This window comes from Tachyglossus aculeatus, chromosome 15 (genome assembly GCF_015852505.1).
Source record: "Tachyglossus aculeatus isolate mTacAcu1 chromosome 15, mTacAcu1.pri, whole genome shotgun sequence".
NCBI lineage: Eukaryota > Metazoa > Chordata > Mammalia > Monotremata > Tachyglossidae > Tachyglossus > Tachyglossus aculeatus.
Window position 1 is genome coordinate 14,765,388 of NC_052080.1, and position 13,221 is coordinate 14,778,608.

Consider the following 13,221-nt stretch of genomic DNA (forward strand, 5'->3'; position numbering starts at 1 on the left):
GAGCCCGGGCTTTGGAGTCGGAGGTCCCGGGTTCAAATCCCGGCTCCGCCGACCGTCCGCTGTGTGACTTCGGGCGAGTCGCTTCACTTCCCCGGGCCTCAGTTCCCTCCTCTGGAAAATGGGGATGAAGACCGGGAGCCCCCCGTGGGACAAGCTGATCACCTTGGAACCTCCCCGGTGCTTAGCGCTTAACAAATAATAATAATAATAATAATAATAATGGCATTTATGGATGGTGGCAAATACCATTATTATTATTATTATTATTATTATTATTATCCTTTAAGCAGCAAACTCACCGCGTCTTTCTCGGGGTGGCAGACTTTCACCCAGAGAATGTGATCCAGGAGCCAGTCGATGGGTTTCTCCTTGTAAAACATAAATATGAACTCGACGATCAGTGTGATGTCCGGAGCTTGAAACATCTTTCCTGTAGAGACACCCTGCGTTAGAACGCTAGTAATAATTAGAGTAATTATTATTAGAGAATAAATAAATTAGAGAAGCGGCGGGGCTCGGCGGAAAGAGCCCGGGCTTCGGAGTCAGAGGTCGTGGGTTCAAATCCCGGCTCCGCCAGTTGTCAGCTGGGTGACTTTGGGCTAGTCACTTAGCTTCTCTGGGCCTCAGTTCCCTCACTTCACTTCTCTGGGCCTCAGTTGCCTCGACTGTAAAATGGGGACTAAGACTGGGAGCCCCCCGTGGGACAACCTGATCACCTTGTAACCTCCCCAGTGCTTAGAACAGTGCTTTGCACATAGTAAGCGCTTAACAAATGCCATCATTATTATTATTATTAATTAGAACTATTACTCTATTCATTTATTATTGCTCTATTTATTTATTACTCTATTCATTTATTACTACTCTATTTATTTATTACTCTATTCATTTATTATTACTCTATTTATTACTCTATTTATTTATTTATTTATTACTCTATTTATTTTATTTGTACACATTCTATTTTATTTTGTTACTATGTTTTGTCTTGTTCTCTGTCTCCCCCTTCTAGACTGTGAGTCCGCTGTTGGGTAGGGACCCGGCTCTCTATGTTGCCAACTTGGACTTCCCAAGCGCTTAGTAGAGTGCTCTGCACAAAGTAAGCGCTCAATAAATACGATTGATTGATTGATTGATTAGGGGAGACACAAAGTAATCAAGTTGGCCCACGTGGGGCTCACAGGCTTAATCCCCATTTGACAGATGAGGTCACTGAGGCCCAGAGAATAATAATAACGATAATAATGGTAGCATTTATTAAGCGCTTACTATGTGCAAAGCATTGTTCTGAGCGCTGGGGGGGACACACAAGGTGATCAGGTTGTCCCACGGGGGGCTCACAGTCAATCCCCATTTTCCAGATGAGGGAACTGAGGCCCAGAGAAGTGAAGTGATTTGCCCAGAGTTCCCCCAGCTGACAAGTGGCGGAGCCGGGATTCGAACCCGTGACCTCCGACTCCAAAGCACAGGCTCTTTCCACTGAGCCACGCTGCTTCTCTGCTTGACTGATTATTATCAATAATAATAATGATTATTATTACTTCTTTGCTCATCCTTCTGGCTCCTTTCCCTCTATTCCCTTTTTCCTCCTTTTCCCTTTCTCTCCTTTTTCCCCTCATTCGCCTTTTCCTTTTCTTTTTCATTCATTCAATCGTCTTTATTGAGCACTTGCAGTGTGCCGAGCACTGTACTAAGCGCTTGGGAAGTACAAGTTGGCAACATAGAGAGACGGTCCCTTCCCAATAGCGGGCTCACAGTCTTCCTCTTCACCTCTTTCTGGTCACTTCTGACCGGCCCACGTTCCCCTCTTTCCAATCACCTTATCAATCAATCAATCAATCAATCAATCAATCGCATTTATTGAGCGCTTACTGTGTGCAGAGCACTGTACTAAGCGCTTGGGAAGTACAAGGTACACCTTATTCCCCAAAGCAGACCGATTTTGCACAGAGCACGAGAAGGAAAGTGGGGAAAAGCCTTCCTTCAAAGGAGCCAACGGCACTTTTTGAGGAATAACGCCTGATTATTGCGGGTTTTTTTGTAATAGGATTTGTTAATCAATCAATCAATCGTATTTATTGAGCGCTTACTGTGTGCAGAGCACTGTACTAAGCGCTTGGGAAGTACGAGGTACACCTTATTCCCAAAAGCAGACCGATTTTGCACAGAGCTCGGGAAGGAAAATGGGGAGAAGCCTTCTTTCAAAGGAGCCAACGGCACTTTTTGAGGAATAATGCCTGATTATTGTGGGTTTTTTTGTAATAGGATTTGTTAATCAATCAATCAATCGTATTTATTGAGCACTTACTGTGTGCACAGCACTGTACTAAGCGCTTGGGAAGTACAAGGTACACCTTATTCCCAAAAGCAGACCGATTTTGCACAGAGCACGAGAAGGAAAATGGGGAAAAGCCTTCCTTCAAAGGAGCAAACGGCACTTTTTGAGGAATAACGCCTGATTATTGCAGGTTTTTTTGTAATAGGATTTGTTAATCAATCAATCAATCGTATTTATTGAGCACTTACTGTGTGCAGAGCACTGTACTAAGCGCTTGGGAAGTACAAGGTACACCTTATTCCCAAAAGCAGACCGATTTTGCACAGAGCTCGGGAAGGAAAATGGGGAGAAGCCTTCTTTCAAAGGAGCCAACGGCACTTTTTGAGGAATAACGCCTGATTATTGCGGGTTTTTTTGTAATAGGATTTGTTAATCAATCAAGCAATCATATTTATTGAGCGCTTACTGTGTGCAGAGCACTGTAGTAAGCACTTGGGAAGTACAAGTTACACCTTATTCCCCAAAGCAGACCGATTTTGCACAGAGCACGAGAAGGAAAATGGGGAGAAGCCTTCCTTCAAAGGAGCCAATGGCACTTTTTGAGGAATAACGCCTGATTATTGCGGGGTTTTTTGTAATAGGATTTGCTAATCAATCAATCAATCGTATTTATTGAGCGCTTACTGTGTGCAGAGCACTGTACTAAGCGCTTGGGAAGTACGAGGTACACCTTATTCCCAAAAGCAGACCGATTTTGCACAGAGCTCGGGAAGGAAAATGGGGAGAAGCCTTCTTTCAAAGGAGCCAACGGCACTTTTTGAGGAATAGCGCCTGATTATTGCGGGTTTCTTTGTAATAGGATTTGTTAATCAATCAAGCAATCGTATTTATTGAGCACTTACTGTGTGCAGAGCACTGTACTAAGCACTTGGGAAGTACAAGGTACACCTTATTCCCCAAAGCAGACCGATTTTGCACAGAGCACGGGAAGGAAAATGGGGAGAAGCCTTCCTCCAAAGGAGCCAATGGCACTTTTTGAGGAATAACGCCTGATTATTACGGGGTTTTTTGTAATAGGATTTGTTAATCAGTCAATCAATCAATCAATCGTATTTATTGAGCGCAAATCCGTTCTGAGCGCAAGGGCGGATACGCCAGACGACACGTGCGGCCGACGAGACGCATCAGGGTGTCCTGGCCCTGAGAACCAGAGGCCCTGGTTGCCAACTTGGACTTCCCAAGCGCTTAGTACAGTGCTCTGCACACAGTAAGCGCTCAATAAATATGATTGATTGATTGATTGACCTGGGTTCTGATCCGGCTCCACCACCGACCTGCTGTGCGACCTCGGGCAAGTCACTCAGCCTCCCTGTGCCTCGGTTTCCTCGGCTGCAGAATGGGGACTCGCCACTCGTCTTCCCTCCCGCTCAGACCCATCGTATTTCCTGAGCGCTTCCCGTGCGCGGAGCACCGCACCGAGCACTTGGGGGAGAGACCGACGGAACCGAGTTGGGAGACATATTCCCCGACCGCGACGAATGCGGGACACGGACGGTTTAATAGTAATAATGGCATATATTACAATCAATCAATCGTATTTATTGAGCGCTTACTGTGTGCAGAGCACTGTACTGAGCGCTTGGGAAGTCCAAGTGGGCAACATATAGAGACAGTCCCTACCCAACAGTGGGCTCACAGTCTGGGCATGGGCCTGGGAGTCACAAGGTTTGCTGCCATTTGTCTGCTGCATGGGGTTAGGGCACGGGCCTGGGAGTCATCATCATCAATCGTATTTATTGAGCGCTTACTCATCATCATCATCATCATCATCAATCGTATTTATTGAGCGCTTACTATGTGCAGAGCACTGTACTAAGCACTTGGGAAGTACAAATTGGCAACATATAGAGACAGTCCCTACCCAACAGTGGGCTCACAGTCTAAAAGGGGGAGACAGAGAACAAAACCAAATATACTAACAAAATAAAATAAATAGAATAGACATGTACAAATAAAATAAAAAAATAAATAAAAAGAGTAAAAAAATATGTACAAACATATATACATATATACAGGTGCTGTGGGGAAGGGAAGGAGGTAAGATGGGGAGGATGGAGAGGGGGACGAGGGGGAGAGGAAGGAAGGGGCTCAGTCTGGGAAGGCCTCCTGGAGGAGGTGAGCTCTCAGCAGGGCCTTGAAGGGAGGAAGAGAGCTAGCTTGGCAGATGGGCAGAGGGATTGGGGGCATTCCGGGCCCGGGGGATGACGTGGGCCGGGGGTCGATGGCGGGACAGGCGAGAGCGAGGCCTAACGGTGAGGAGATTAGTGGCAGAGGAGCGGAGGGTGCGGGCTGGGCAGCAGAAGGAGAGAAGGGAGATGAGGCAGGAGGGGGCGAGGTGATGGACAGCCTGGAAGCCCAGGGTGAGGAGTTTCTGCCTGATGCACAGATTGATTGGTAGCCACTGGAGATTTTTGAGGAGGGGAGTGATATGCCCAGAGCGTTTCTGGACAAAGATAATCCGGGCAGCAGCATGAAGTATGGATTGAAGTGGAGAGAGACACGAGGATGGGAGATCAGAGAGAAGGCTGATGCGGTAGTCCAGACGGGATAGGATGAGAGCTTGAATGAGCAGGGTAGTGGTTGGGAAGGAGAGGAAAGGGCGGATCTTGGCAATCTTGGCTTACTGTGTGCAGAGCACTGTACTAAGCGCTTGGGAAGTCCAAGTTGGCAACACACAGAGACAGTCCCTACCCAACAGTGGGCTCACAGTCTAAAAGGTAGTCACAAGTATTCTGCTGCATAGGGATGGGGCATGGGCCTGGGAGTCACAAGGTTTGCTGCCATTTGTCTGCTGCATGGGGTTAGGGCATGGGCCTGGTGGTCATCATCATCAATCATATTTATTGAGCGCTTACTCTGTGCAGAGCACTGTACTAAGCGCTTGGGAACTACAAGTTGGCAACATATACAGTCCCTACCCAACAGTGGGCTCACAGTCTAAAAGGTAGTCACAAGGTTTCTGCTGCATAGGGATGGGGCATGGGCCTGGGAGTCACAAGGTTGGCTACCATTTGTCTGCTACATGGGGCTGGGCTACGGGCCTGGGAGTCACAAGGTTTGCTGCCATTTGTCTGCTGCATGGGGTTAGGGCACGGGCCTGGGAGTCATCATCATCAATCAAATTTATTGAGCGCTTACTCTGTGCAGAGCACTGTACTAAGCGCTTGGGAAGTACAAGTTGGCAACATATAGAGACAGTCCCTACCCAACGGTGGGCTCACAGTCTAAAAGGTAGTCACAAGGTTTCTGCTGCATAGGGATGGGGCACGGGCCCGGGAGTCACAAGGTTGGCTGCCATTTGTCTGCTGCATAGGGTTGGGGTATGGGCCTGGGAGTCACAAGGTTTGCTGCCATTTGTCTGCTGCATGGGGTTAGGGCACGGGCCTGGGAGTAATCATCATCAATCGTATTTACTGAGCGCTTACCGTGTGCAGAGCACTGTACTAAGCGCTTGGGAAGTACAAGTTGGCAACATATAGAGACAGTCCCTACCCAACAGTGGGCTCACAGTCTGGGCATGGGCCTGGGAGTCACAAGGTTTGCTGCCATTTGTCTGCTGCACAGGGATGGGGTTAGGGCCTGGGAGTCACAAGGTTTGCTGCCATTTGTCTGCTGCATGGGGTTAGGGCACGGGCCTGGGAGTCATCATCATCAATCGTATTTACTGAGCGCTTACCGTGTGCAGAGCACTGTACTAAGCGCTTGGGAAGTACAAGTTGGCAACATATAGAGACAGTCCCTACCCAACAGTGGGCTCACAGTCTGGGCATGGGCCTGGGAGTCACAAGGTTTGCTGCCATTTGTCTGCTGCACAGGGATGGGGTTAGGGCCTGGGAGTCACAAGGTTTGCTGCCATTTGTCTGCTGCATGGGGTTAGGGCACGGGCCTGGGAGTCATCATCATCAATCGTATTTATTGAGCGCTTACTGTGTGCAGAGCACTGTACTAAGCGCTTGGGAAGTACAAGTTGGCAACATATAAAGACAGTCCCTACCCAATGGTGGGCTCACAGTCTGGGCATGGGCCTGGGAGTCACATGGTTTGCTGCCATTTGTCTGCTGCATGGGGTTAGGGCACGGGCCTGGGAGTCATCATCATCAATCGTATTTATTGAGCGCTTACTATGTGCAGAGCACTGTACTAAGCGCTTGGAAAGTACAAGTTGGCAACATATAGAGACAGTCCCTACCCAACGGTGGGCTCACAGTCTGGGCATGGGCCTGGGAGTCACATGGTTTGCTGCCATTTGTCTGCTGCATGGGGTTAGGGCACGGGCCTGGGAGTCATCATCATCAATCGTATTTATTGAGCGCTTACTATGTGCAGAGCACTGTACTAAGCGCTTGGGAAGTACAAGTTGGCAACATATAGAGACAGTCCCTACCCAACGGTGGGCTCACAGTCTGGGCATGGGCCTGGGAGTCACATGGTTTGCTGCCATTTGTCTGCTGCATGGGGTTAGGGCACGGGCCTGGGAGTCATCATCATCAATCGTATTTATTGAGCGCTTACTATGTGCAGAGCACTGTACTAAGCGCTTGGGAAGTACAAGTTGGCAACATATAGAGACAGTCCCTACCCAACGGTGGGCTCACAGTCTGGGCATGGGCCTGGGAGTCACATGGTTTGCTGCCATTTGTCTGCTGCATGGGGTTAGGGCACGGGCCTGGGAGTCATCATCATCAATCGTATTTATTGAGCGCTTACTGTGTGCAGAGCACTGCACTAAGTGCTTGGGAAGTCCAAGTTGGCAACATCTAGAGACGGTCCCTACCCAGCAGCGGGCTCACAGTCTAAAAGGGGGAGACGGAGAACAAAACCAGACATACTCACAAAATAAAATAAATAGAATAGATATGTACAAGTAAAATAAATTAATAGAGTAGTAGAGTAATTTAGAGTAATAATAGAGTAATTTACGATGTGCAAAGCACTGTTCTAAGTGCTGTGAGCCCACTGTTGGGTAGGGACCGGCTCTATATGTTGCCAATTTGTACTTCCCAAGCGCTTAGTACAGTGCTCTGCACACAGTAAGCGCTCAATAAATACGACTGATGATGATGATGATGATGGAATCCGTCCTGATTACCTCGTATCTAACCCCGGGGCTCAGGACGGGGTTTGCCCCGTAGCAAGCGCCCAATAAATATCGCAAAACGAGAAAGAAAAGGGATTTGAATCCGCCTTTCCGGATTTTCTTCGGTTTCAGGATGTCCTTCGCCACGTGAGTTTCAAAAACACCCTTCTGGCTGGTTAATTAGATCCAATTAAGTGAAAAACACGGTATAACTTTAGCGTAGCGCTCTTCAAAGGGCTACCCAAAACTCACTTTGGATTTTTTTTCCCACTTTCCACGGAGCGTAGTTCGCTCCAAAAGCTTCGAAAAGCCGCTCACGTGCCTTTCCGTATATGCTGCCAACTTGTCCTTCCCACCAAGCGCTTAGTCCAGTGCTCTGCGCACAGTAAGCGCTCAATAAATACGACTGATTGATTTTCAGCACGAAGGTGAGGATGACGACAGCGAAAGTTAAACGATTTACGAGTTTGAGGGTTGCACTGTGGAAAAACTCCCTGGCTTGGCGGTTTTCTTACCAATGAATCCCAGCTGGGAAAACTCTAAAATCATCCAGTCTTCAGAGGAGACCTGAAGGGCAAAATTCTTTATCGTGCTGAAGTAATTCTGCTTGACAACGATGTCATCTTCCAGCTGCGGGGAAAAGGGAATCGCTGAATTAACGCGGCGACGCGCGGCGGGGAGAAAGAGGCAGGAAAAAAGAGGGATAGATTGAAAAAAGAGAAATACTTCGACGCGCATCAAACAAAAATTACACATTAGGGTTTAAGAAGCGCGGGAAACACCGGGGCCAAAAATTCCAATCGGTCAATCAATCAATCAATCGTATTTATTGAGCGCTTACTGTGGGCAGAGCACTGGACTAAGCGCTTGGCAACATCTAGAGACGGTCCCTACCCACCAGTGGGTTCACAGTCTAGAAGGGGGAGACAGACAACAAAACCAAATTATTAACAAAATGAAATAGAATAGATATGTACAAGTAAAATAGAGTAATAAATATGTACAAACATATATACATATATTCCAGGACGAGAGGAGAATCGAAAAGAGGGAATTGAAAATTCCCAGGATTTCTTCTCCCTTTTAGACTGTGAGCCCACTGTTGGGTAGGGACTGTCTCTATATGTTGCCAATTTGTACTTCCCAAGCGCTTAGTACAGTGTTCTGCACACAGCAAGCGCTCAATAAATACGATTGAGGATGATGATGATGATGGTGGCTCGCTTTGGGCAGGGAACGTGTCCAGACAGCTCTATTCTTGGTCCTCTCCCAAGCGCTTAGTACAGCGCTCGGCCCTCCGAAAGCGCTCAAAAGATACCACCGACTGAGCCTGTCTACTTGTTTCGTTGTCTGTCTCCCCACTTCTAGACGAGCCCGTCGTGGGGTCGGGATCGTCTCTATCCGTTGCCGAACTGTCCTTTCCAAGCGCTCAGTACAGTGCTCTGCACACAGTAAGCGCTCAATAAATACGACTGAATGAATGAACGCGCAAGCATTTTCTCTTGTGGGTTTCAAGCGTTCCTTGTATTGGAGATTTTTCTGTCCGTCCCCCTGGAAAAACTCTTCTTTCCACCTCAGAAGCTTTTTAAATCTGATTTTTCTACTAGTTAATTTTCCCTTTTTGACTTGCTCTTATTTCTCCTAGTTTTGTCACAGGAAACCAGCGTGGGCAGGGATTGTCTCTCTTCATTATTGCCCTATTGTACTTTTCAAGCACTCAGTACAGCGCTCTGCACACAGTAAGCGCTCAATAAACACGATTGAATGAATGAACGCGCAAGCATTTTCTCTTGTGGGTTTCAAGCGTTCCTTGTATTGGAGATTTTTTTGTCCGTCCCCCTGGAAAAACTCTTCTTTCCACCTCAGAAGCTTTTTAAATCTGATTTTTCTACTACTTAATTTTCCCTTTTTGACTTGTTCTTATTTCTCCTAGTTTTGTCAAAGGAAGCCAGCGTGGGCAGGGATTGCCTCTCTTTATTATTGCCCTGTTGTACTTTTCAAGCGCTCAGTACAGCGCTCTGCACACAGTAAGCGCTCAATAAATACGACTGAATGAATGGACGCGCAAGCATTTTCTCTTGTGTGTTTCAAGCGTTCCTGGTAATGGAGATTTTTTTGTCCGTCCCCCTGGAAAAACTCTTCTTTCCACCTCAGATGTTTTTTAAATCTGATTTTTCTACTACTTAATTTTCCCTTTCTGACTTGCTCTTAATTCTCCTAGTTTTGTCAAAGGAAGCCAGCGTGGGCAGGGATTGTCTCTCTTCATTATTGCCCTATGGTACTTTTCAAGCGCTCAGTACAGTGCTCTGCACACAGTAAGCGCTCAGTAAATACGACTGAATGAATGGACGCGCAAGCATTTTCTCTTGTGGGTTTCAAGCGTTCCTTGTATTGGAGATTTTGTTGTCCGTCCCCCTGGAAAAACTCCTTTCCACCTCAGAAGTGTTTTAAATCTGATTTTTCTACTAGTTAATTTTCCCTTTCTGACTTGCTCTTATTTCTCCTAGTTTTGTCACAGGAAGCCAGCGAGGGCAGGGATTGTCTCTCTATTATTGGCGTATTGTACTTTTCAAGCGCTTAGTACAGTGCTCTGCACACAGTAAGAGCTCAATAAATATGACTGAATGAATGGACGCGCAAGCATTTTCTCTTGTGGGTTTCAAGCGTTCTTGTAATGGAGATTTTTTTGTCCATCCCCCTGGAAGAACTCTTCTTTCCACCTCAAAAGGCTTTTAAATCTGATTTTTCTACTAGTTAATTTTCCCTTTCTGACTTGCTCTTATTTCTCCTAGTTTTGTCACAGGAAGCCAGCGAGGGCAGGGATTGTCTCTCTTTATTATTGCCGCATTGTACTTTTCAAGCGCTCAGTACAGCGCTCTGCACACAGTAAGCGCTCATTAAATACCGCTGAATGAATGAATGGACATCATAGCAGGTGTTTATCGGATTCCGGAGTCGGGAGAGCTGGATCCCAATCCCGGCTCCACCGTTTAATCAATCAATCAATCGTATTTATTGAGCGCTTACTGTGTGCAGAGCACTGCACTAAGCGCTTGGGAACTCCAAGTTGGCAACATCTAGAGACGGTCCCTACTCAACAGTGGGCTCGCAGTCTAAAAGGGGGAGACGGAGAACAGAACCAAACATGATAACAAAATAAAATAAATAGAATAGATATGTACAAGTAAAATAGAGTAATAAATATGTACAAACATATATACATATCTGTGTGACTCTGAGCAAGTCATTTAACTTCCCGGTGCCTCAGTTTCCACGTCTGTCAAAATGGAGATGCGATACCTGTTCTCTCTCAATCAATCAATCAATCAATCGTATTTATTGAGCGCTTACTAGGTGCAGAGCACTGTACTAAGCGCTTGGGAAGTACAAATTGGCAACACATAGAGACAGTCCCTACCCAACAGTGGGCTCACAGTCTAAAAGGCTCTCCCTTTTAGACCGGGAACCCCACGTGGGTGGGAACTGCCTAGCGCTTAGAACAGTGCTTTGCATGTAGTAAGCGCTTAATAAAAGCCACCATCATTATTATTATTATTATTATTATTAGATCCTCTCTTTTCTGGCTCTTAAAATGCCTGGCCCGGAGTAAGAGCCGAACAAACGTCCCCTTGGGTATTACGGCCACACGACGCTCAACCGAAGCATTTACCTGAATGTAATAAACGCCCCTTTTCTGGGCATACATCATCAGAAAGCAGTAGTCCAAATTCTGCTTCGTTCTCCACCTGAAACGGAAAGGAGACCGTCACAGCCGGGCGTGCGGAGTCAGAGCCGGTATCCGGTGAATCGGGGAATCGCCGCGCAGCTGCCGGAAGCAGCATCGGAACGGAGAAAACGGGCCCCAAGGCGGAGGCCCGGAAAACCGAGGAAGAAAGGGCGGTGGAAAAAAGCACGCCTCGGCCTCCAACGACCAATTTGTACTTCCCAAGGGCTTAGTACAGTGCTCTGCGCATAGTAAGCGCTCAATAAATACGATTGATGATGATGATGACCGGGGTTTTTCCTTCGTCTGTCGGTTTCTTTGAACGGTACTCGCCCAACTCGGTCCGGAGAGGCTGCGGCCTTCCACTTATCAGTCCCGTCTACTGTGCTCCGGGGAGACTCCTACGCAACGTGTTTGCTGAACGCGTCCCCCGCGCGCCCGTCTCCAGAGAGTTACCCAAAAGACGGGCGACAGGAACGCCAAGGGCCGAAGAACTCACTTGACTCTTTCCTTGGAATCTCCAAACGTCTCCTTTAAGTTGGTCAAGTCGGGATAATAGGCGGCAGGAGGTGATATGATTTCTACCAGGCCAGAACTGATTTCCGTGGAAAATCTAGCGGGAGAAAAGGTAGTCAAGTGCCGCAGGGGCTGCCGTTCATCCGGTCGCTCGACTTTTTGTCGCCCGTCTCCCCCTTCTAGACCGCGAGCCCGCTGTCAATCAATCAATCAATCAATCGATCGTATTTATCGAGCGCTTACTGTGTGCAGAGCGCTTGGGAAGTACAAGTCGGCGACATATAGAGCCGGTCCCTACCCGACAAGGGGCTCGCAGTCTAGAAGGGGGAGACAGGCAACAAAACATGTGGACAGGTGTCAAGTTGTCGGGTAGGGACCGTCTCTATCTGTTGCCGACTTGTCAATCAATCAATCAATCAATCGATCGTATTTACTGAGCGCTTACTGTGGGCAGAGCACTGGACTAAGCGCTTGGAAGGCCCAGGTTGGCAACGTGTAGAGACGGTCCCTACCCGACAGCGGGCTCACAGTCTAGAAGGGGGAGACAGAGAACGAAACCAAACATATTAACAAAATAAAATAAATAGAATAGATATGGACAAGTAAAATAAATAAATTGAGTAATAAATATGTACAAATATATATACATATATACAGGTGCTGTGGGGAAGGGAACGAGGTAAGACGGGGGGATGGAGAGGGGGATGAGGGGGAGAGCGCTTGTCCTTCCCAAGCACTTAGTACAGTGCTCTGCATGCAGTAAGCGCTCAATAAATACGACTGAATGAGTGAATGAATGGTATTTTTGCCCCAGATGGTCCGGCGGCCGTGATGCGTTCAAAATTGCTTTTCTGCCTTCGGCTCAGTGAAGGGATGCGTACGCTTTAAAAATATATATATAGCTCCCTGTCTCACAAAAGCTGCCTCTTCTTTTTCCAGGTTTTAAGTAACGGGTAATTGTAATTTCAGTAATGAGACTTGTCAGGGGAGGGCTTTCATTTCCCTACGTGAAAAATGGATTTTTTTTTTTCCGAAGGAAAAGACAGATCGCCCGGAGAAATGGCAATGACGATGTTTCAACTGCCCCGGCCGGTTTCGCGGGACTTACTCTTTCTCCAAAACGGCTACCACGCTGTTCACGTAATCGAGGTCCGTCTGGGAAGACGAAAGGGAGAAAGGATTGTTGTAATTCATTCATTCATTCATTCAAGCGTATTTATTGAGCGCTTACTGTGAGCAGAGCACTGTACTAAGCGCAAGTTGGCAACATATAGAGACGGTCCCTACAAGACAGCCTAGAAGGGGGAGGCAGACAACCAAACAAAACATATTAACCAAATAAAATCAATAGAATAAATAGGTACAAGGAAAATAAATATCATATACTGTAACTATGCGTGGGCCGTGGTATTTTTAATCATTAAAACTTTACCTGAACCCAAGAGTGTTGGCGTCTATTTTGAAAACGGAAGTCGGAATCCCGATTTCCAAATGGGAGCAAGGGACGGACAAATCGACAAATCTGTACCAAAGTGCCGTGCGAAGTAATGATAATAATGTTGGTAT

General features: G+C 47.0%; 1 protein-coding gene across 2 annotated transcripts in view; it reads right to left on the reverse strand.

Moving 5' to 3' along the window:
* MGAT4A (alpha-1,3-mannosyl-glycoprotein 4-beta-N-acetylglucosaminyltransferase A) overlaps window positions 1-13,221 on the reverse strand; it is a 43,363-nt gene that overhangs the window by 12,500 nt on the left and 17,642 nt on the right. For both annotated transcript variants that reach the window (XM_038757210.1, XM_038757209.1), the window contains exons 6-10: window positions 12,764-12,810; window positions 11,639-11,752; window positions 11,086-11,161; window positions 7,931-8,045; window positions 300-430 (exon numbers count right to left, since the gene is read on the reverse strand). In XM_038757210.1, the coding sequence (XP_038613138.1) occupies window positions 300-430; window positions 7,931-8,045; window positions 11,086-11,161; window positions 11,639-11,752; window positions 12,764-12,810 (483 nt within the window). The remainder of the gene's footprint in view (window positions 1-299; window positions 431-7,930; window positions 8,046-11,085; window positions 11,162-11,638; window positions 11,753-12,763; window positions 12,811-13,221) is intronic.